General features: G+C 37.5%; 1 protein-coding gene and 3 pseudogenes across 5 annotated transcripts; 2 read left to right on the top strand and 2 right to left on the bottom strand.

Moving 5' to 3' along the window:
• The first annotated feature begins 5,238 nt into the window (after nt 1-5,238).
• On the top strand, nt 5,239-6,872 carry LOC107788823 (non-functional pseudokinase ZED1-like; annotated as a pseudogene).
• Nucleotides 6,873-8,136: 1,264 nt separating this feature from the next.
• On the top strand, nt 8,137-8,271 carry LOC142163690 (U6atac minor spliceosomal RNA; annotated as a pseudogene).
• A 363-nt stretch (nt 8,272-8,634) lies between these two features.
• On the bottom strand, nt 8,635-10,329 carry LOC107788824 (3-isopropylmalate dehydratase small subunit 1-like; annotated as a pseudogene).
• Nucleotides 10,330-16,241: 5,912 nt separating this feature from the next.
• Nucleotides 16,242-21,014, bottom strand: LOC107805509 (uncharacterized). 5 transcript variants are annotated; one of them, XM_075219261.1, is made up of 9 exons: nt 20,829-21,014; nt 20,695-20,734; nt 18,926-19,038; nt 18,585-18,623; nt 18,356-18,442; nt 18,187-18,247; nt 17,543-17,667; nt 16,525-16,616; nt 16,242-16,408 (listed from the first exon to the last, which is right to left on the bottom strand). In XM_075219261.1, exons 2-9 carry the CDS (start codon nt 20,729-20,731, stop codon nt 16,294-16,296), a joined length of 669 nt encoding a protein of 222 aa, XP_075075362.1. In that variant the 5' UTR covers nt 20,732-20,734; nt 20,829-21,014; the 3' UTR covers nt 16,242-16,293. The 5 variants fall into 5 exon arrangements, with proteins under 5 accessions (XP_075075362.1, XP_016485052.2, XP_075075360.1 ...); XM_016629566.2 differs by having other exon boundaries at nt 18,926-19,104; nt 20,829-21,013; XM_075219259.1 differs by lacking the exon at nt 20,695-20,734 and having other exon boundaries at nt 18,926-19,104; nt 20,829-21,012.
• Nucleotides 21,015-22,768: the final 1,754 nt, after the last annotated feature.

Raw genomic sequence — 22,768 nt, 5'->3', positions numbered from 1 at the left:
TGCCCCTGCTTCAAGGCTTGTCGAGGTGTATACTTGACGAAACTTGAAGACGAGACTTGAAATAGCAAAGGAGACGTTATTTTTTCCTTTATTTTAGCCCACTTAAGAGCTAATTGCAGTTAACTAGTCAAACACAGTCCGAAATTTTAATGTTTTGAACTAGCTAAATATGCCTTCAATTTGACGTCTCGGAAACTCTTAATTTGATTCTATCTTGAATATTATCTTTAACGGTAGAGCTTTCCTTATTTGAGATGATCAATTACGAGAACCAAAGGTTTCACTAATACTCTTTTCCTTTTTTATGGATTCTTTCTTGGAGTACAAAAGGTACGATTCCATAATTCCTTATTAGACATGGTAATTTCATTTTCTTATAAGGGAATTTCTTTGTGCCAGGGGAAAAGCACCACCAACTTATTGTCTATATAAGAACCTTGTTGTGTGGTTTTGTTTTCACCCGTGAAACTGATCAACTCGTCTCCACAATTTTTGCTTCTTCGTTTTCCTTTTTTTTAATCAGTGAGTCACGTTTCATTTCCTTGGTAGCAGAAGTTGCCTGGAGTTATTAACTATGCGCATCTACGAGAAAACATTCATACCTTGCCATAGGAGCGTCGAAAACGCGAGCCACTCGATTCTCCTAAAACATGACACAAAGAACTGAAACATATCCAAGAATTGGAGCAAAAATCTTTTTATACCACCTCAGGAAATGTTTTGAGTTTTCTTTTCAGGTGCTGCCACGTTTGACCTTTCAGATTGACGCGCCTTTACAAAAAAGTTCATAACCTGGTGTATGAGCGTGCGAATTGCATTCCGCTTGATTTTATTTACACTAAACACGGAGCGCTACAACATATCAAAAATACGAAGCCAAATTTGTTCTGAACTGTCTCAGGAGTGTTTCTAAACTTCGCTTCAGATTCTGCCGTGCTCGACTTTTCAGCTTTGCGCGCCTTCACTGAAAGATTCATACCTGGGTGCAGAAATATCGGAATCACAAACGGTTTGAAGTTATGAAAACTATACTCCTCAAACTTCGACTTCTGTAAAGATCACAATCAGATTGCTTCTAGATCGTTCCAGATACTATTTAGAAGTTACACGATGAGTTCCGACGTGCCGGCTCTTTCAGCTTTGTGCACTCTCGCCAAATAATTCATATCTCGAGGTAGGAGGGTCCAAATCATGAGCCGTTTGCACCGTTGAAAAGAAGAATAAGAGAGCTACAACATACATAAAACTCGAAGCCCTTCCCTTTTCTATCCGGCCACAATAAGTTTTTTTAATCAAGCACCGAAATTAGGAGGATTATTTTTTTGGGCAGCATACTTTTTTTTTTTGCAGGTTTGGCGAGGGAAAACTTGGCGCATCCTCATATTCGTGGAATTGGAGGATGAAAATTTGGCGCATCTACCTTTTCGGCAGAGGCTTTGGCGGACAACAGTTTGGTGCATCCACCTTTTCGGTCAAGCTTTGGCAAACACATAATCACTCGAGTATGTCCGTCTTTCACCGCCATGATTACGGCTCGCATTCCTTCCCTGCCTTAGAAGGAGTTTCATGGTGTCCTCTTCTTGCAATTTGGCGAAGAAGTCCATGGCAAGTCCTACATCCACATTAAAGCGTCGTGTTGTTGACACTGGTACTTGTTGTTGAGCTAAAGCTCTGTGTCGTTGGCACCGATCTACTAAGCAATACCAAAAGCTTTGTGCCATTGGCACCGGGGTGCTCCAAAATCTTTCTCTTTTGCAGATTTTCAAGAGCAGTCATAATATCCCTAAGAAGATTCACTAGAGGTCCGCATGATTGTGGATGAACCGTTTGTCTCTTTATTGCGGTTGGGCGAGATTGACACTTAGAGTATCCTTTTCCAACTAGGCGAGTAAGTACGTGGCATATCTCCCCTTTTGTAGCTTGGCTAGACACTAGGAGTACTACTCTTGCATTTTTTGTGAGAAAGTATGTGGAGTAGCCATCCTGCAATCTTTGGCGCGAAACCACATCTTCTTTCAACTTGTCGAAGAAGTGCATGGGGTGTCCTAAACTTCAAGATTTGGAGTAGAACAACATCTTCTTGCAATTTAGAAAAGAATTGCATAGAACGTCCTTCTCATCACTTGACGAAAAGATACATGTAGTGCTCCATATTTCGAGCTATGGAGGAGAGCATCTCGTCCTTCTACCTTTATTGAAAGAAGCACATGACACATTTTTTTTCATGCGGCTGGATAAAAGAAAATATGGCGCGTAATCCTTTAAGCTTTGACGTGGAATAACGACATCTCTTAACTTACCAAAGAAGCGCATGTCGCATAAAAAGAGCTAGCACCCTCTTTTGGCTATCGTGAAAAAGAATTGGCTATTTTTTTCGTTTAAATGACTGAACTTATAATGAAATCTAAGTTTCCTACGTACCCAGCAAAGAGGATCAAGTCATTACATAGTTCAAAAAAAAGTAAAAGTTCTTTTTTTTGTATGCAGTTTATACTCGTGTGGACATGGAGTATATTAACTTGAAAAATTTGCTCAAATTTGAAGAGCTTTACGTCTTGGAGACTTGCTCAAATTTGAAGAGCTTGCAAATTGAAGTCTTTGCTCAAATTTGAAGAACTTGACATCTTGAAGACTTTGCTCGAATTTTGAAGAGCTTTTCAAGTTGAAGATTTGGCTCAAATTTGGGGAGCTTTACAACTTGAAGATTTGACTCGATTTTGAGGAATTTTATGACATATAATTTAGGCTCGTGTATCAAGGAGCATTACAACATACAGTTTAGGCTCATGCGTTGAGGAGCATTGCGACTTGCAGTTTAGGCTCATGCGTCAAGGAGCATTGCGACTTACAGTTTAGGCTCATGCGTTAAGGAGTATAGTGACATGCATGGACTTTTCGATTTCAGTTTCAAATGAATACTTGCCCCCATTTTTGGCATCGTCTACTTCTTTTTCGTCTTGAGTCTCAAAGACAGACAACCTTTGATCTTAATATGTAGCCATACTCAATTCCATATCGCGTGCACGGGTGGCTAACTCTTCAAAAGTTTTAGGCTTTGTTCCTTGCAAGATGTAGCGAAGGCCCCAATGCGTACATTGAATGCACATTTCGATACCAGAAGTTTCGCTAAGGCGGTCTTTGCAGTTGAGGCTTAAACTCCTCCAACGATTGATGAATTTGATAACTGGCTCCTCCTCCCGTTGGCGGGCATTTGTAAGTTCAATCATGGTCACAATGTGTCTCGTGCTATAGAAGCGATTGAGGAATATTTGCTCGAGTTGCTCCCAACTATCAATGAAACCAGGTTCAAGATCTGTGTACCAATCGAAAGCATTTCCTTTGAGAGATCAAACAAGCTGCTTGACAAGGTGATCATCATAAGTTCCAGTATCATTGCACGTCTCGACGAAGTGTGCAACATGTTGCTTGGGATTCCATTTACCGTCAAATTGTTGAAGCTTAGGGTGTTGATATCCGCTTGGCATCTTCAAGTTATCAATCCTTTGTGTGTACGGCTTTGCGTATGTAAGGAAAGATTTAGGCGAAGGCTTAATTTTATCTTTGATGGCCTCTATGATGAAGTCCTTCAATTGCTCAACATGAATTTGTCCATCAGAAGAGACTTAGAGCTCTTTGGTCATTGTTGCTAGCTTTGCAGCGGACTCTCCTTTCTCATGAATTTCTGGAAGCTTCATAGGTGCTTGGCTTGATTCTTCCTCCGTTATACTCTCCACCTTATTCATCAACTTCGAAAGTTTATCATCTTGATATTTCATGTACTTTGTCAGGCCTTCAACTACTTTTGTCAAATTTGCAAGTTGTTATTTTATTGTAGACGCTTCAACCATCATCATTTGCATGACCAACGTAGAGGATGAAGAATGGTATGGAACATCACTTGGATACAGAGCAGATTGTGGAGTGACATGAGGAGAGATTGGAGAAAATTTGTTGCTCAAGACATTATCATCTTTCTGCACGAAGGGATTGTGGGACTGGTGGTGGCATTCTTTTTGAAAGGCTGAATCGTGCCAAAGTTCGTTCGACCGCCTCAGTGATGTTGTTCCCTTCTTCTAGCATGTACGAAGAGGATCTTACTTCTTTTGGAGAAGATGAACCAAAAATATGAGTTGTGGACGACACTTCAAGCATTTGTTGTCTTAGCATCTCGGCTTTGCTTATTTTGATTTGGCCAACAATCTCCCTGCCAACTTCCAATCCACTTTTGGAGTCAGATCTAGAGTTGATTTTTATTAAGGTTATCTTGGTGTTCTTGAACTTCGAAGAGAAGAGATGAGAGGTAGAGATGGTCCCACTGAGCGTGCCAAAATTTGTAACAACTAAATTTCGTTCCTGAAAAATAATAATCAAGACAAGAAATATAGCGACAAATATTATATTCGATTTCAAGTGATGGGATTACAATCTCTAAAATATCTCTAGATCTAAAGAGATGCAGTCCTCTGATTCTTCTCCTCACAGACGATGGTTCAAGGGCTTGAGAGCTTGATCTTGAACTTCACAGATTTCATATTTGTAGTATGTCACGAACAATTTGAAGGCCGTCACGAACCAAGATTTGGTGTTGGGTTATCACGAACGGAAGATTTTAAGCCGCCCGCCTATGATTTGAGTTCGCCTTTGGAATTTGACCACAGACGATGATTGCAGATATGGATGGAGACCTTGATGCTATTCTTTAGAGCTTCTTTAGCCTTTCCTTCCGCTTACTTGCTTGTTCCTCTAGCCTTCTCCTTTAAACCCTTTATATATGTATAGGATGGAGTAGGCTCCAAGAAAACCCTAGTAGGTCATTGGGTTTGAGGCTTATGGGCCGACCCATTTGATAGAAGACCAATTGACGGACTAGCCCAATAATATATTAGACTTTTATTTAAATCAATTTATTTTAGATTTAAACAATCGGCCCGATTATAGTAGCCCATAGTATTTTTTGGACTAATATATATTTAATATATGATAAAAATCCAAATTACTTGTGGATATGAATTTAATAAAATTTTAATTGTCTACAGTGGCAATGAAAGTGCATGGAAATTCAAGAGAGAGACACTAACCAATTGGCAATGAAACTACGCAGCAATTCAGATGAGAGTCAAGTCAATAGTCATATGACAGCGATTTGTTGGCATTTTGCGTGAATTCAATGCACGCGCTAGAGTAGAAAAAGACCAGCAGGAAGCTTCCAATTTACTTATAAGATCCACTAGTGATGATGTAATTGGTACCTTATTGAATTTAAGCCCACTGCATTAAGACTAGTAGTGGATACGAGAGAGATCAAGTGTTAGAAGAGAAAACAAACTTCTAAATTTATTCATAACTTTCGCAAGAGTTCTTGGCAAGACAAATGCCTCACATTATCAGCGGAATCATAAGGAGACTGTTATCCTATGCCATTGCAGAAAGACTGAAGAAAAAGCAGTATTATCTAAAGAATGGAAGTGCAGTGCTAGAGGAACTTCTTGCTTTATGCGACGGAAATTGTCGAATTCCTCTCCGTTACTTCAGCGCCTATGAAATCGAGAAGGCAATAAAGAACCCTGAAAAGAGAATAATACTCTTTGGAAGCTGTATGGTTAAGTTCGACAAACACCTTGTTTTAAATAGATTTTTGCTCCAGGCTATGGTGGAGATTATCACCGTAATATTTTCCGAGATATAGCAATTACTGCTCAAATGAGTCATCTCAAGAATGTAATGAGACTTGTCGGTTGCTGTCTAGAATTGGAAAACCCAGTTATGGTATATGAATATGTTGAGGCTATAAGGCTTTATGAGCTACTTTTCATAGAGGGTAATCACGATCAAAATAGAAAATCATTATCTTGGGGAAGTAGATTACGGATTGCCAATGAGATCGCTTCAGTAATTGCTTTTCTCCATACCGAATTCAGTATGCCCATCATCTACAGAAACCTAAGTGCATCAAATGTAATAATAGATCAGAACAGCGGCGTTGCCAAAATAATGGACTTCTCATTGTCCATATCATTGCCTCAAGGGGAACTGGAAGTAGCATGTGTTGTGTGCGGATATTTTGGGTATTTAGATCCTGAATATATGCAATCGGGTATTACTAGTCAAAAAACTGACGCCTATAGCTTCGGAGTTGTTCTCTTTCAGCTATTAACTGGAAAGAAAATGAGTATACTTGATGGTAAAATGACAGATTTTACAGAGTTTCCCCACGTCGAAACCAATGTTGAAGAGGGCAGTGTAATGGACATAGCGGATCCTACCATTTTGGAAGAGCATGGAGTAGAGATTCGACAACAACTGGAGGACTACTTGGATCTTGTTAAGAAATGCACCGCTTACAAGGGAGAAGAGAAACCATACATGATTCATGTTGCAAAGGAATTACGCAAAATTGAGAAATGTTACCATGGCCTCACTCTTGGTCAGAATTAGCTACAATGGCAGGGGATTGCACGAAGGGCTATGGGATGGACTGCAGAGACAATGTAAGAGGAAAGAATGCATCAGCTACTATTTATAGGATTGCCTTGGCTGCCACTGTCTACTACATATGGCAAGAAAAAAATATGGTGGTATTTCAAAACAAAAGGAGACAAGCAGATGCAATAATCAGAGTGATCATTCAAGAGATATTTGTAAGAGGCAGCATGAACAAGATGCTGGAGAGGAGATTACACAGTTTGAAGTATTACCCTTCTTGGAATGTTGCTGAATGTATTCCTGGTACAATGAGTTATGGTGCAATGAGTTTATGTAGTGCACATCTGGGGTTGTCCAGAGTGCTGTTTTTTTTTCTTTTTCTTTAGCTGTAACCTCCTGCTTTGGTAATAAAATTAATTTCTCTATGAAACAAAAAAAATATTCAGGATAAAGGTTCCTGGATATTCCTGGAGGACAGACTCTAACTTTAGCTCAAGCAAAAGTTTCTATACGAGGACGAGGAAAACAGATAAATTCTAGAGCTTTAACATATTGATAGATTTGCATAGTAAAGCTGGAGAATTTAAAATGAGTATGGCTAGGAAGCCACAACTTTAATCCCTGCCATTATGCAACTATAGTTGTGACTACTGACTAACCCACTTGCAAAACACACTATAAGGCAATACAAAATTTAAGACAAAAATCAAAACAGAAGCGGGGTTGAGTTCTCTTGATTCTTAGGAGTTAGGAGAAACCAATTTGTCATCACAAGCACACAATCTCAAGTAAGTTGGTGCAACAGTGATTTGTCATAGTAGCCACGCAAATAAGAATAAACTATTGTCATTGGAGAAAGCAAAAGTATAGAAGTCACAGTGACTCTATCAAGAGTAAAATATGAGCACATTATAGACAAGCTTTAGCATCTATACAAAAAATACAAAGCACCATTTCCACCAATCGAAGGGAGATTTTGCATGCTGTAACGCTAGTCTGCTACTGCTGCAAATACTGCTAAGGTTTTTGAATAAATGTACCACCCCCCCCACCACCACTAAAAAAAAGGAGAATAAGCTTTTACAATAAACATATATAGATGAGTAAACTTTTGGCACATCCACTGAAATGAACAAAAAGGGGAGATGAGCCAATTTTGTCTCTGGAATGATAACAAGCAAACTTTTGGGAAATTGCCTCGTTTATAGCTGGAGACAAGTCAATACTCGAATGATGTAACTTACTTATAGCCCGTTCATCCAGATGAGGATAAAGTCTAAAAAGAGGAGGGTATGCTTATAGGTCCACGAAACTTGCTTTAATTGACAACCAAAAAGAGGAAAGTCCATATGACATAAGGTGAAAAAACAACTACCTAAGAGAGTACACCAGGAACGAGCAATTTAGATTCTTCAATTTGTGAGGTGCAACCGAGTGAATAAGTGCAGGACAAGTGACACAAAATTTTCAACTTCGAACCTGGGATAAGCAGAAAAATCACCTTCCGGAATCAACGAACAAACAATGTGCATCATGTAGGTCCATCGATCATTGCTAGGCAAGCTATGTAAGTTCATATCTAAGGGGATAAAATTACATATCGTAGAAACTCCTGAATCAAAATCTTCATGCTGTCATGTCTCCTAGAACAAAATGATCTTGCTATTTTCTAGTAATTGAATGTAGAAGATTCAAGCATTATATTTGGAACATGTGTTCGTAGAAAGGAGAGACAGTTGGCATCTCCCCCATAGGGACAGGAATAGCCTTCGGGCTTTACCTGTTACCACATATATCCGGTTAAGGGCTTAAGGCTACCCATTTCGGTGGATCTTACCCTAATTTTATTAATGAAAGAATATATTTGGAACATAGCAAACTATATCGATGATTGTTGTTGCTCATCCCTACGAAAATCCACTAATCATATCCTAGTCAATTTTCCAACCCCTTTCAAACCATCTCAAGTAATGCTGCTCTACTCTAGAGAATCTATTGCCAACAGAACTTGACTTTTATTTGATATAATATGTCAGTAGTTATTTTACTTGGCAGATCCTCATATGAACTCTAGTTTCATCTAAACTTGCTTACTAGTCAAGGACGATCCTCGATGAAGCTCAAACCTTATTAATCATCAGGAAGTCACTAATTTCCTCAGAAGACACAATTACTTTTTGGTGTGTTTGCCTGATTGTCACCTAAATATAATCACCGACAGATAGTTAAAGTTAGTTTCATTTTTCTTGTTAGATTATTGAGGAACCATTGAGTTAAAGTTAGATTCATTTTTCTTCTTATATTATTGAGGAACCATACTCTAAGTTCCTATAGGACCAAGTTGTAATTTTGAGGCCTTTATAAAAAGGTTTCTTTGTTGAGACAATTTATGGAAGGCGGGGAGGGAATTATGTGAGATATGCATAAACCCAAAAATTAGTTGAACCCTTGAAATTTAGTAACATGAAAGATCTAGCAAAGTAAAGCTCTCCGGGTCTCTTCAAAGTACAAATTGCCATAGTGATAAGCATATTTCAAGTATGATTCTTGATATAGGCATAAGAAAATATTAGTAACATACCCTTTCAGGATAACCGAATCATCTTTCCCAAATCATACAGCAACAACCATAACACAGCCTAGAGTCTACATCTTTCCTTTTGTTCTCCTGATAAAACATAACATAGCCTATGTCACAAAGCAAAGCCGTCTCAAGCTCGGACAAAGATGCAACAATGCTGAGCTGGCAGTAAACATAAAAACAATCTAATTTTAATTAATTAAACGTATCCTCTCAGGATCATACAATCAACCCAACTATTTTGGAATTCAGATGTTGTTTATCCATTGATTTATACTGAAATAGGCATAACAGAACACAAGACCCCTTTTTAAAGGTGCTGATTTTTTTCTCCAAATCATACAACAAACAACATATTTATTATGCAATCATCTGTTTTCAGCAAGCCTAAAGTACAAAAATTTAAAAGAAAATATGTGAACCGCATCAATTACCACTTTGAAAAACTAAGCTTCTCGGGAAGGAATCATTCCAGCCTTTCTTGCATAAGCAAAAATGCCACCAGCTTCAATGACAGGACCAACATCACCAATTGACTTCAATTTATACTCTTTCCCAGTCATATGATTAATCAACCTACTCTCTGCTAGTTCAACAGCCACCACATCACCCGTCTTACACTCCTCACAAATCCTCACTTCTGATTCAAGGGGATAAACTTCGCCAGTCGCAACCGAGTTCCTGAAGAATATCCTCGCGTACGACTCCGCCACACCCGCAGCTCCTAAAGCAACCGGCGCGTGCTCCCGCGACGACCCGCACCCGAAGTTTTCACCGCCTATGATGATGGAGTACTTGGATGAATTCATCTGGGTCGACGAAACGGGTTTGGTATGATAAAGGGAGTCCGCACAGCGCGTAGGACCCGAGTTTTTTGTACTCGTCTGGGTTTGACGAAACTAGGGTTAGGTATTTTGCAGGGATGATTTGGTCATTGTCGATGTTGTCCCCGACGACGTAGCAAAGGTCGTGGAATGGTGTGGAAGTCGTTGTGGTAGTTTCTGGTGTGGTGGAGGTAGCGGAACAACGGAGTGGTGCGACGGTAGGGTTTTTGGGAGTTGGGCCAAAATGAGAAATTAAAGGATTGAAAGGGTTATTGGAGGAATTGAAGGGATTTTGACGGAGGCGGTAGTAGAGGAGGCGCGTGGTTGGCACGGAGACAGTTTGAAGGTGGTGATGGAACTGGAAAGAGTTGATGAAGCCGCCATTGCTGAAAGCTTCAGAGATTGCTAATTTTTGCTGAGAGAGTGGAGTGTGTTAAAAATGTGGGCAGTACTTATTTGAAATTGGGCCTTATTATTAGACGGAACCCAATTGTGGTTCTTTTGGACTCAAAATACATAATAGGTGGGAAAAAGGTGATATTTTTATATATAGCGCAACAATACTTGGCGCTATACAATAACGTTAACTGTGTCGTTACTGTATAGCGCCAAGTATTGTGGCGCTATACTGAAAAAGCTAATACGCCCAGATATAGCGCCACAATACCTGGTGCTATACATAGTTTTATATATAGTGCCTGGTATTTTGGCATTATACTCCTTTTTCCTGGCCCCACCAACAATTCCTGACTTCAATAATTCAAAAGTGTATAGTGCCAACTTTTTGGGCGCTACATATATATAAAAAAAATTCCCGGCTATCCTTTTCCTATATAAAGAGGTTAGGATTGTATAGAAATTCATTCAAAAAACAATTTAACTCTTGTTGAAACGTTTATTGTTGTTAAATTCTCCAACATTTTTTCATTATGTCTGAAGAGCGTAGAATAAGAGTTTCATTATATTGGGAGGGAGGGGGGTGAGGTTGTGATGGAGAATAACTCTGTGGGCTACAGTTTACCTGCTCAGTGTCATGTTAAATTGCCACTTACAATAGAGTACGATAAATTGATATCGTTGTTATGCAAAAAAAATGAGTGTGAAGAAACGTTCAGTGATACTTAAAGTAATCGGAATATATCCGTATTTTGTTACTCTGCAAGGGGTTGCTTGGAGTTTAACATCGACGATGATGAAACTTTGAGTGATTTTCTGAGGACTCCGGACGAATACCGGGAATTTCTTGTAATCACAATGTTGGAGATGTACGTGAAGGTCGAAGACGTTCCAAAAAACAAGGTTGTGCGTAGTAGAGATAACCCCCAGTCATCAGGTGGTTATTCTGGAGAAGTTTTTGCCAGACAGGTTCCGGATTAAAGAGTTTTCCTTGATTTAAACTTATCACCGCCGGCGAATGAGTAGCGAGAAAATAATTTATACCCTGCTTTCCTTAATTCACAAGACGAGTGGTAAACTTCAATTTTCATTTGTGTTAATTATGTATATTTTTGGCTTATTGAATTTGTATTCACGCTCATATATTTAATAGGGGGTACCGGCCGGATATGAATTTTACAAGTGGCTCATCCGGTAGTTATCACCTAATTGAAAACGTCCATCATGGAATTTCATCACATTACGACTTGTAAGTGAAGTGATATAGCCATATGGAAAGCATTTATTAATTTTAGTAGCTTATATTTTTGTTGGTTGTGCAGTGAAAACGAGCAAGTTGAACCACCCGTACTCACTTAATTGACCGAAAACGATGTATTACATCGGGATTTGGCAGATGCAAAGAGTGAGGAACAGAACAGTGATTATGATAACAATGCCGATGAATCCGGAGATGAGACACCCTTTTTCGTGAGGATGGTGATGAGCAGGATGAGGAGGAAGGACCTTATTTGAAGAGAGACCCCCCTAGACGAAGAGTGTACGAGTCTGAAGTGTCGTTTCATTCAAGGGAGATTCCTTACATTGATAACTTGCCAACCGTGCCGGATGTGGAAGCTCTCACAAGGGATTTTGATGAAATCCGGACAGCAATGTGGGATGAGTCTAGACCAACGGTGCTTGCAAAGGGGATGCTTTTTCCTGATAAAGCACGCTTAAGCAGGGCTTGTAAAATGCACAACGTAAAAGAGTGTCGTAAGATGCAGGTATGGGAGTCAAGTCCGATGGTATACAAGGTTGTTTGCCGCATGTGGTTTTGGCCATGTAATTGCATGTTGTGTGCGACCAAGAAGAAGACAGGTATGTGGAAAGTGGGTAAATGCATTCCCACCCACACATGCGAAATGGACACATTCAACGGGAATCACTTCAACTTGGATATTGACTTGATTTCTCTTGTACTTATTCCGCACCTCGAAGCGTCCATAAGGTATACAATCAAAGAGTGCATTACATCAGTCCACCAGGAATATGGCTATACCATTACGAAAAGAAAGGCATTTCTCGGGCGCAAACGAGCGTTTGAAATTGTCTACGGTAATTGGGATAAGTCATTTGCATCTCTGCCAAAGTACATGGATGCACTGCAGCACTTTAACCCCGGGACAGTTGTTGAATGGAAGCTTGAGCAGAGTCCGGGAACACCAGAATACATATTCAATTACGTGTTCTGGGAGTTTAAGCCAGCAATTGATGGTTTTTCGCATTGCCGGCCCGTAATATCCATAGACGGAACTCATGTCTATGGAAAGTACGATATCAAGCTATTGATAGTCGTGGCAGTGGATGCTAATAGACAGATAGTTCCTCTAGCTTTTGTTGTTTGTGCCAATGAAAGCATAGAGACGTGGATGCTGTTTTTGAACCACTTGAAAGAGCACGTTGTCAAACAGAGTTCAAGTATTTGTCTAATATCTGATCGGCACAGTGGTATATTAAGTTCTGTGGATAACTTGCATGCATGGCAAGAACCTTATGCATACCATCGTTACTATGTGAGGCACTTTAAGGCCAATTTCCAGAAGGCACATCCCAACAAGTATCTATATGATTTAATGTGGATGGCAGCAACAGACCACCAACAACATAAATTCCGGAGGCATATGGATTCTATCAGGCAAGAAGACGAGGCAGCCTATCGTTGGTTAATGCGACATGACCCTAAAAAGTGGATGTTGCATGCGGATGGTGGTAGAGGATGGGGAATTCTTACTACAAACGTGTCAGAGTCATTCAATGGGTTATTGAAGTCGGCAATAGGATTGCCTGTCACAGCCATGGTGTGGATGTCGTTCAAGCAGATGGCGGAGAGGTTTGTTGAACGGTCTGCAGCTGCAACGGAATTGATGGAGAGGGGGGTTGAATTTATGCCAGTGCCTATGAAGAGATTTGAGAAATACAGACTGCGAGCACATTGACATTCATTTTTGCAGTATGATAACGAAATATGTGTTTTTGAAGTTCGCACCGCTATCCATAATAATCGGGGTAATAATGTACATGCCCTAAATGAATCTGCAAAGTTATGCTCCTGTGGGAAATGGTCCATCTACCACATGCCTTGCTCACATGCCATCAAGTGTTTTCAACGTGTTGGTTATGCGGAGACCAACTATGTTGATCAACAATATAGTGCCAAGTACCTAAACACATATAGTGGTCAGTTGCAGCCAGTGGGTGCTGAGCATTATTGGCCTCCGGAACCATTTAAAATGGTGTGTAACAAGTCCTATTTGCGTAAAAGACAGGTGCAGAAGAGAACGCGTATACGGAACCAAATGGATGTTAGTGACACCATTTATGCGCGCAAATGTGGTATATGTTTATAATTTAAATTCATATTTTTTAATAACTTAATTGTACAAATTATATATATATATATATATATATATTGTACAAATTATATATATAAATATATATACCTATGGGTTCCGGGCTCGATATTTTGAGGCTCAGTGGCACCAAATTAACATTAGTAATTATGTGTGTTGATACAATTGTTGTGTTTTTTATAATTTAAATTCATATTTTTAAATAACTTAATTGTACAAATTATATATATATATGTACCTATGGGTTCCGAGCTCGATATTTTGAGGCCCAGTGGCACCAAACTATCATTAATAATTATGTATTTTTTTATAATTTAAATTCATATTTTTTAATAACTTAATTGTACAAATTATATATATATATATATATATATATATATATATATATATATATATATATATATATATATATATATATATATATATATATATATATATATATATATATATTTGGGTTCAGGACTCGATATTTTGAGGCCCAGTGGCACAAAACTATCATTAATAATTATGTATTTTTTTTATAATTTAAATTCATATTTTTTAATAACTTAATTGTACAAATTACTAATTATGTGTGTTGATACAATTATTAACTTAGTTATACCAAACTATCATTAATAATTATGTGTTTTTTTATAATTTAAATTCATATTTTTTAATAATTTAATTGTACAAATTACTAATTATGTGTGTTGATACAATTATTAACTTAATTGTACAAAGTTTGCATTTTCAACAACCAGTATAAGATACTTAAACAAAAGTAATTCTAAGCTAAAATACTACACATTACTACGCTACAAGGCTCTAAATTTTACTACACTAAAATATATATATATATATATATATATATATATATACCTATGGGTTCCGGGCTCGATATTTTGAGGCCCGGGAAATACTACACATCACTACGATACAAGGCTCTAAATTTTACTACGCTAAAAGGGTCTACGTTTTACTGTGGGATTATACTGGGATGTTGTTGTTGTTGTTGTTGTTGTAAAAGGGTCTACATTTTACTACGCTAAAAAGGTCTAGATTTTACTACGCTAAAAAATAATCTAAACTAAACATAAACAACAAATAAATTTAATTACAAATAAAACACAAAAATGCATGAAAACACATATATATAAATCAGGATATTAACACACAAATTTATATTTTTTTTTATAAAACACTAATATTAAATCCGGATAAATTTAACATGCTAGTTTCGAAAAAAAAACACAAACCGAAATAGAACACATACAAATCAAATAATATGCATTATTATCAAAGTTTCAACTTAAAATAAACTGAAATACCTCGATTTAGAATTTTCGGAAAGCAAATAGAATGAAATTTTGACTCCGGAAGTGTGAATCAACAATAATATGAAGCTCTACTCGAATGTGGGACCTACGTTCTTCAACTATTATGTAACGGGGGGACCCAAAAAAAAAATTAAAAAAATTGGGGGCAGCGGGTATGGGGGACCAAGGGAGTAAAAAATTGAGGAAGAGGAGAACCAGAGGAGATGAAGAAGACGGTTCGAATTATAAAACTTATGTATAGCGTGAGGTATTGTGGCGCTATACATGGGCGTGTCACCTTTTTCAGTATAACGCCACAATACTTGGCGCTATACAGTAACGATACAGTTAACGTTACTGTATAGCGCCAAGTATTGTGGCGCTATACATAAAAATATCACCTTTTTTTTCTCACCTATTTATGTATTTTGAGTCCAAAAAAACCACAATTGGGTTCCGTACTCCTTATTATTATGGATTAGAAAAGCAGGCGAGCCGCCAGTTTAATGGACCAGTGACGCCATTTTTAGAGTCCACCTAACCCTACTCTCTCTAACCCTATATTTATTTCATTTTCTCCTCTCTTTTTTGAGAATGTGTCAAGTAGTAGGACATAAGAGTATTTAATCACAAGAACTCATGTTTCAATAAATCAATATAGGTAGCCAAATATTTCAAAATCTTGTTTAAATAGCATTGTTAGGTACATTTTTCTAAAACCAAATAAACACCCTAGCAATGCTAGCATAACCAAACACTAGTGTAGACATTGGGAGGCACTAAATGCTTTTGGTCCATCGGCTGGCAATAGTGTTGAAGCTGTATATGCAGTATATTTCTTTCTTTGTCTGATTAAAACTGTATTTATTGTGCAGGAACAAACATGTAATATGTCCGGTCCCCCTCAACTTCTCACTTAACTGCTTAAGCTACTAAAAGTTTGAAATTGTTGAATTTTAGTGATTATAAACTCCATTTTTGTTTTTCATGTGAAGTTTTTAAATTTTTAGAAAAAATAATAGATTCTTCTTTTCTCGGCGTTTCACTTGTAGCAACTAGCAAAAGACATCAAGTATTGAACCTTATTCAATGATCCATATCATACTGAATTTAATACAGGAACAAATCATGCAGTTCTAAGACAAGAAAAGCCACTGCTATGATGTGAAATTTTGATGCAGATACTGTAGAAGTTAGCAAGGTCAATTGATTTACAATTCCAACGTCATACATGACTCCATCATTGCCACGCTAAAATCCCTACTTATATTTACTCTATATTTGCAACTAAGATTTAAATGCTGGTCAACCCAAAAGAAAATAAAGGTGACAAAGAATGATATAGAATATTAACATAAACAAAAAGGAAATAAGAAGGCTCAAACATAAGTTAAGATTAAAGATGATACAATGACAACATATGCTATAAAGAAAAAAATTGCTATCTGAAGGAAGAATTTTGGATTGTCCCTCATGTTTGGAGATGTTACCGCCCTGCAACAGAGAAACAAAACAACTGATCAATTTTCTCCAAAGCTAGAGTTTAACTGACGGGAAGACTGTCCAATAATTCAACTAGTTCCACTTGCTGGTGCTGCTCGGAGATTTACCTAGCAATGCATTGAGAAAGCCTATGAAAAGGCATGCTTTGGATGAAGACAATACCTGGCCCCGTTAGAACAGCCGTTATCATATTATCATTCTGTAATTGCATAAACATGGTCAGAACAACATGCCTCGGAAACCAAATTATAGAGATGACAAAGGACTCAAGTTGGATTACTTGCTTAAAAGAAGAACTCAAAGCCAGAGGATCGTAGATAATAAATCACATTTCCTATTGGATAATGTTTCAATCATTAGTAGAGTGCCAAAGTAATTATGCTATTAGCAGCAATGTAGACACTATATACATTGGTTATTGAATGCAACTTGGATCTGAGACATTCTAATGGAAGAAAGCACCAGAAACCTGCAGTATAACTGAAGTTCCAAAAGATCATGACCAGTATATCTGACTTTCAGTTTTTTCTTTAGAAAACTGTTCCCTTATGTTGGATCAGTCGCACTTTGCTTATGTCGCTACTATCATTCCACGAAATCAGTACATGTATCACAAAAAGGGAATATCAAAGAAAAGCAAGGATGGCATATACAAGTTTCATGATAACATATATTACAAACTAACTCCACCACCAAACAAACATTTCCAGAAGCACCTCAATTTCATTCACCTCTCTTAATTTCCCAAGTTTGACTGCAAGTTTCTAATGATAATTCACATAAATACCCCTGGAACATCTTGCATGTAAGCACCAGGTAGGGAGCAGTGAGGGAGAGATCAGTCATGTGTAAGAGAAGGATCAGGCTAAAGTATATACCTTGTTAACTTCATGCGTTCCTGTTGTTAGCTGTTAATCTTAATTTCCGTCCTAAGCTACTTTTAAATTTTTAACATGAGGAATTTTCGCCAGGAGGGCAAACATGAGAGAGAATCTAAAATAATACTGCAAAGGAACAATATATATATATATATATATATATATATATATATATATATATATATATATATATATATTAAGAATAGTGAAAAAGGCAGAAGCCAAAAGAAGCTGACAAGTCAAATACCCCAAATACCGCCCTTCTCATCTGTCCATTGTATTTGGCTTGAAAATTGATAGTTCCTGATAATGCAACTATGCTTGCCACATCTACAACAAGTACCTCTCCCACTTCAAGATTTTTCTGTACAACTGAATGATGAAAAACATTGGGCAGGAATAAAGGGATCAGATGATAAAACTTGTGATGTTCAATACACTTAAGATTCCTTAATATCATAAAACAGAAAAAATTTAATGGGCCAAGTATTTCGTATTTGGCAACAAATACGTTAGAAATCTTAACCATCCAATTCTCATGAGAAACACCAATAGCATCCCAATGAACACATAATGCTTTGTATTCACTGAGAAGGATCATCTTTCTGACTATAACCAACATCTAAGTACACTGTAGATCTTCACATTAAGATTAAGAATATATTACAATAATCGGTGTCCAAAATTAAAATAACGTTTGTCGGAAATCAGAAAAACATGACGATAGCATCTCATTGCCTGTATCTAAGATAGTTTTAAAGTTTCTAGGACGACCCACATTTTCTCTCTTTTGCCGGTTTAAACATACAACATGAATCAAACACTTAAATTATAGCCATGCCTAAAAAGTGAAAAAGGTTTTTTCACAGTAACTGAGATTCAGCTTCATACCAGAACCGCCTCCGACTATAAAAGCAAGCCCTTGTCCAGATATCTTATGCCTCAAAGATCCCTGGAAATATTACTAGCATATCAAACAAAGGTTTGATCTGTCTGTGATAAAATTACAAAGGCAGATAATCATGCAACACATAACCACAAAATAATTCTGTCATCTCACCTCTGCACTGGCAATCATGTTACGTGCCCTTTGGTCAAAGCTATTACTGACTTTGACATCATTGATAGAGCATAGAAATGCATCTGGCTACAAAATATATCAATAAAAGAGATGATCCAGTTAGAAAACTTAAATAAACCACAAAGAAAACAGGGATGATTGTAAGAAGAAGCTAGAATAATATCCTTAGCACAAGGATGGAACAAAAGAGAGAATGAGAAATCTTTACCTGGCATAAGATTTCACCGCCAAACATTGCTAGATCAATCTGTACAGTGTCGGTGCATCAGATAAAAAAAGAAAAAAACAATTGATCTAGTAATACTAGAAATTAAATTAGATCTATAAGGAAATAAGAATTATAAGACCCTACATTACATGGAATGATGGAATCAGATACAAGTATTAGGTACAGGTGCAAATACAACACGCCATGAAGGACCATATGATGTACCATGTCCGTGTCATACCCGTTCAAGATAGGTACGCAAAGGCAAAAAAATTGTCCATCTAACATAATATAACCAACCAAAGTACCAAACAAGGAACGTAGTTGAGATGAGAACAAACCGGTAGGATTCTTGCCAAAGAAGGCGCAGAAATTCCAACAAATCCATCAGTTGAACCTGTATTCTGGAGAACCACACTCGAAATACTCTTTCCAAAAAGCCACTGCCAGACACCTGTATCATTTTCAGTGGCGAAGACATTTTCCAAGTGAGTCGAAGAAGACGTGTAGCACATGGACCCTGCAAAGTATTGTCACTTAAGAGTGTAATAAAAATGATGAATTCTTTTTGTAATTTTATGATAATTGGATTAAGACATAAAAGCTGGATTCTATCTCTTCCTTCTGTGAAGTGTATCTATTTGTTGGTTGATTGGCTTGTTGTGCTTCTCTAACCACGCTGTGGAGTTGAACCACAGTGAAGGCATATATGTCGAACGGATTCACAATGAACAAAGGCGATTGAAAAACATTAAAAAAAAAAAAAAAAAAAGGAAGGGGGGGGGGGGGGGCTTACTCGTGACGATGTCGGGCAGGGTGAAATGAAATATCTGTTAGTGTAAACAAGATACTATCCATATAAACAGTGGCAACTGACTATATATAATTGAGAAAATGAACCTCCCTTCTTTGACAGCAAAGACCCTGTCCCCTCCCCCCCAATCCCCAACAACAAAAACCTTTGAGGAGAGGATAGAAATGCAAAAAAAAAAAAAAAAAAATTATTTGCTTTTCTTTGACACACGTCAGAGCTACTGATTTTACTTCTAAGTAGTGTAAAAAAGATATTTACAGGAATCAAATAAGAGCACGTTATTCCTTCAAGGATGTCAAATGAGATTCAGAAAACTGCAAGCATTGAGAACAATTCATTGATGCAACCAAATCTTAGAGTGGTTGTTTGTCAATAGAAAAGAATAATATATTGAGATGACACAAGTACGACAACTAATGGTAGTGTTGATTGAAGTCTGAGATCAGTCTAAGACTAAGGCCGAGCAACTAGCTGCTGCAGGATTGGACGTCTATCTATCTCACCACGCTCCCCCTGTTCATCTTTCTTACAGCTCGTTACTGCAATGTTCATTCAGCCCTTTGGCTTCTTCCGTTAAAAGAAAAAGGTAGCGTTTCTTTGGTAAATAGCGTCTTGAATTGAAGCGAAGGCATTATTGAAGGAAAGAAATGGTAGGTCCCTCAATTGCATTAGGTAGGAGATGCAGGAGTTGTCTTAACCGCACACGAATTCGCTATTCGATTCCATTCTAAATCCCACCAAATTAGAATAGTGATAAACCAACTATAAGCTTTAATACATAGATCTACATTATTTTTCCTTATTTTTTAGGTGGGGAGCATTTCGATGCTTCGGCTGCTCAACCTTCTACAAGGAAAACCAATACCTACTGGGACATCACCATTTGATCATTATTGTTTATCATGATTTCATTGCTTGTCTTTCTTGCATATCATGTGGCCGACAGGTAAGAAAACCTCCTATTTTCATAAGGCAATGTGCTTCTATCCCCAAAAAGTAATAAGCTAGTATGCTGCGAGAACAACTTCTAATGCGTTCAACATATTCTAATTCATCCTTGAGGAAATATCCAGTCAATTAGATTTTCAAGTTTGTAGATTTTATAAAAGCCTGTCAGAACTGGCTCATTCTCCAATATCTGAATCAAACACCATGGACAACGAAGAGATTTTAATGTGTTAGGCATGCCATTAACTAATGGTAACAACTGAAACTTCTTATGAGCAAATGCTTCCCTAAATGGTTGTTATACCATGCAGGAGATGTCTTCTACAAATAACACAATGAGCAAATTACCATGCTTAGCAATAATCTTTTCTTGCGGCTTCAACATAATCTGAAACATAGATGAAGAAAAGGTGTACAACAATAAAGAAATCAATCATATAAACTTGTCATTTACAGCGAAACCAAAATAGGTAAATGAGTACCTGAACAATCTGGGCTTCATTACCCGGAATCTGGAAAGGTGTCACAGCATCTTGTGGACTCTACAGAGCATAGATATGAGACAAATGTCATGATACTAGCCATATACAGACAAAGAATGGTAGTCAAATGTTAAATTGTTAGGATTTATCCAACAGCAGTCAACATTATCATTTTTCTTTTTGTTTTTCTATTTCCTACCAATCCCCTCTGTAGCAGATGCACCTACATGTTAGATGCACTTAAATGTTTTTTTAATATATAGTTCATAACTTGAATTTAATTACATGGGCAAGATTACAGAGGCGGGCCTACCTTGGGTAGGGGGTCACCGGAACCCGTTATCCTCGGAAAAATATTGTAAATATATTTTATATATATTGGTATATACACTGAAGACCCTTTAAATAATTTTCCTGGCCCCCTCAACAACAAATGCAGGACAGAAGAAGTGGTTTTTGTAGCCTGCTTGAGTGCTTCAGTTGATTGATGCACCCTGGTTCGAAACGCAGCTCCTGCACTTCTATTTTATTTTCTTTTAGTTTTGTTTTTAAATCTCCTTTGGCCTTAGTTGTCTACTGATTTTTTATTTTATTTATTTTGAATTCTCAATACTCTTACACAATAGTCAACCTAAAGTTTTAACCTTTTTCAAAGTCAAAAACAAAAGTAACCCTTCTGCCTCTCACCTCTCTTTTTCAAACAAAGGTAAAACCCTCCCATCATCCCTTCTTCTCAAAAACAAAAATACTTTTTCAAGCGATTGTTTTAATCTTATTCTGCGTTTGCTCGAGCTCGACTTTGACATCCCAATCGTCGACGACTACTGACTTTGAGACTCTTCTTCAACCGAAACAATAAGTTTATTTGAGTAAATTTTAATTTTATTTGAGTAATTTTGAAGAATTAACCCAAATAGCTGCTCACCTAACCTTTTAAACTAGAAATAGCTGGTAGACGTATTATATATGATAAATTATGTATTATATGTGTATAATTTATATATATGGCTAAAAAGGTAAATAATAAATATGACCGACTATTTGGGTAAATATCCTCAAGGCAATGGTGCCCCGTCATGCTCAAATCCTGGGTCCGCGCAAAAACATGCTAAACTAGCACCTTTACATCTGTTGGAATCGAAAGTTCTCGAAGGGTTTGAGAGTTTGAGGCAGAAAGTTTTGATTTGAGTGGTGTTTGGTATGTTGGACGGATTTGAGGATTTTGGACGGGTTGAGGGGCATTGGGCCTAATTGGCATTTGGACAGTTTAATATTTTTGGGCCTAATTGTGGTCTACACAATTAGGCCTGCTCAACCGGCCCACTTGTGCCATTGCCTTGTTCAGAATACACAATCTAGTGTACAGCACATGCTACACTATATTTTAGGTAGTTTTCCCATACTTATTTTATTTAATTATTTGTTCCATCTTTGTATTCCTTTAATGTACAACTTGGCCACTTGCCAATGCAGGAGGTTACCCTAAAGCTTTTCTTTTGTATATATGTTTAGCATTGTACATTTGAGAAGAACAAGTTTTTCTTCATTCATCAAATACACAAGCAGAAAATTACAGTTTCGTTTTTCCTTTTTACATGGTATCAGAGCAGGTTTAATTCTGGTATTTTTCTGCTTTCTCAGTCACTAAACCAGCTCCTTTTTTTTCTTCTTTCATCTTCATCTTGTCACTATCTTATATGGGTACTTCACCAGAATCATCCGACACTCTAGCTTCTGCTTCTGCTGTCACCACTAATGTTCCTGCACCTGCAGTGACCTTTGCTTCAGGAGTAATTGACTCCACTCACCCTTATTACCTTCATCCTTCTGACTACCCAGAGATGAACCTTGTATCCTCAGTTTTTGATGGCAAAGGATATGGAGGTTGGAGAAGGGCAGTTATCATTGCCTTGTCTGCAAAGAACAAGCTGGGATTCATC

The sequence above is a fragment of the Nicotiana tabacum genome, chromosome 8 (assembly GCF_000715075.1).
Source record: "Nicotiana tabacum cultivar K326 chromosome 8, ASM71507v2, whole genome shotgun sequence".
NCBI classification, from domain to species: domain Eukaryota; kingdom Viridiplantae; phylum Streptophyta; class Magnoliopsida; order Solanales; family Solanaceae; genus Nicotiana; species Nicotiana tabacum.
The sequence above is the reverse complement of the archived record's forward strand: the minus strand, read 5'-3'. Positions and strand labels throughout refer to the sequence as shown.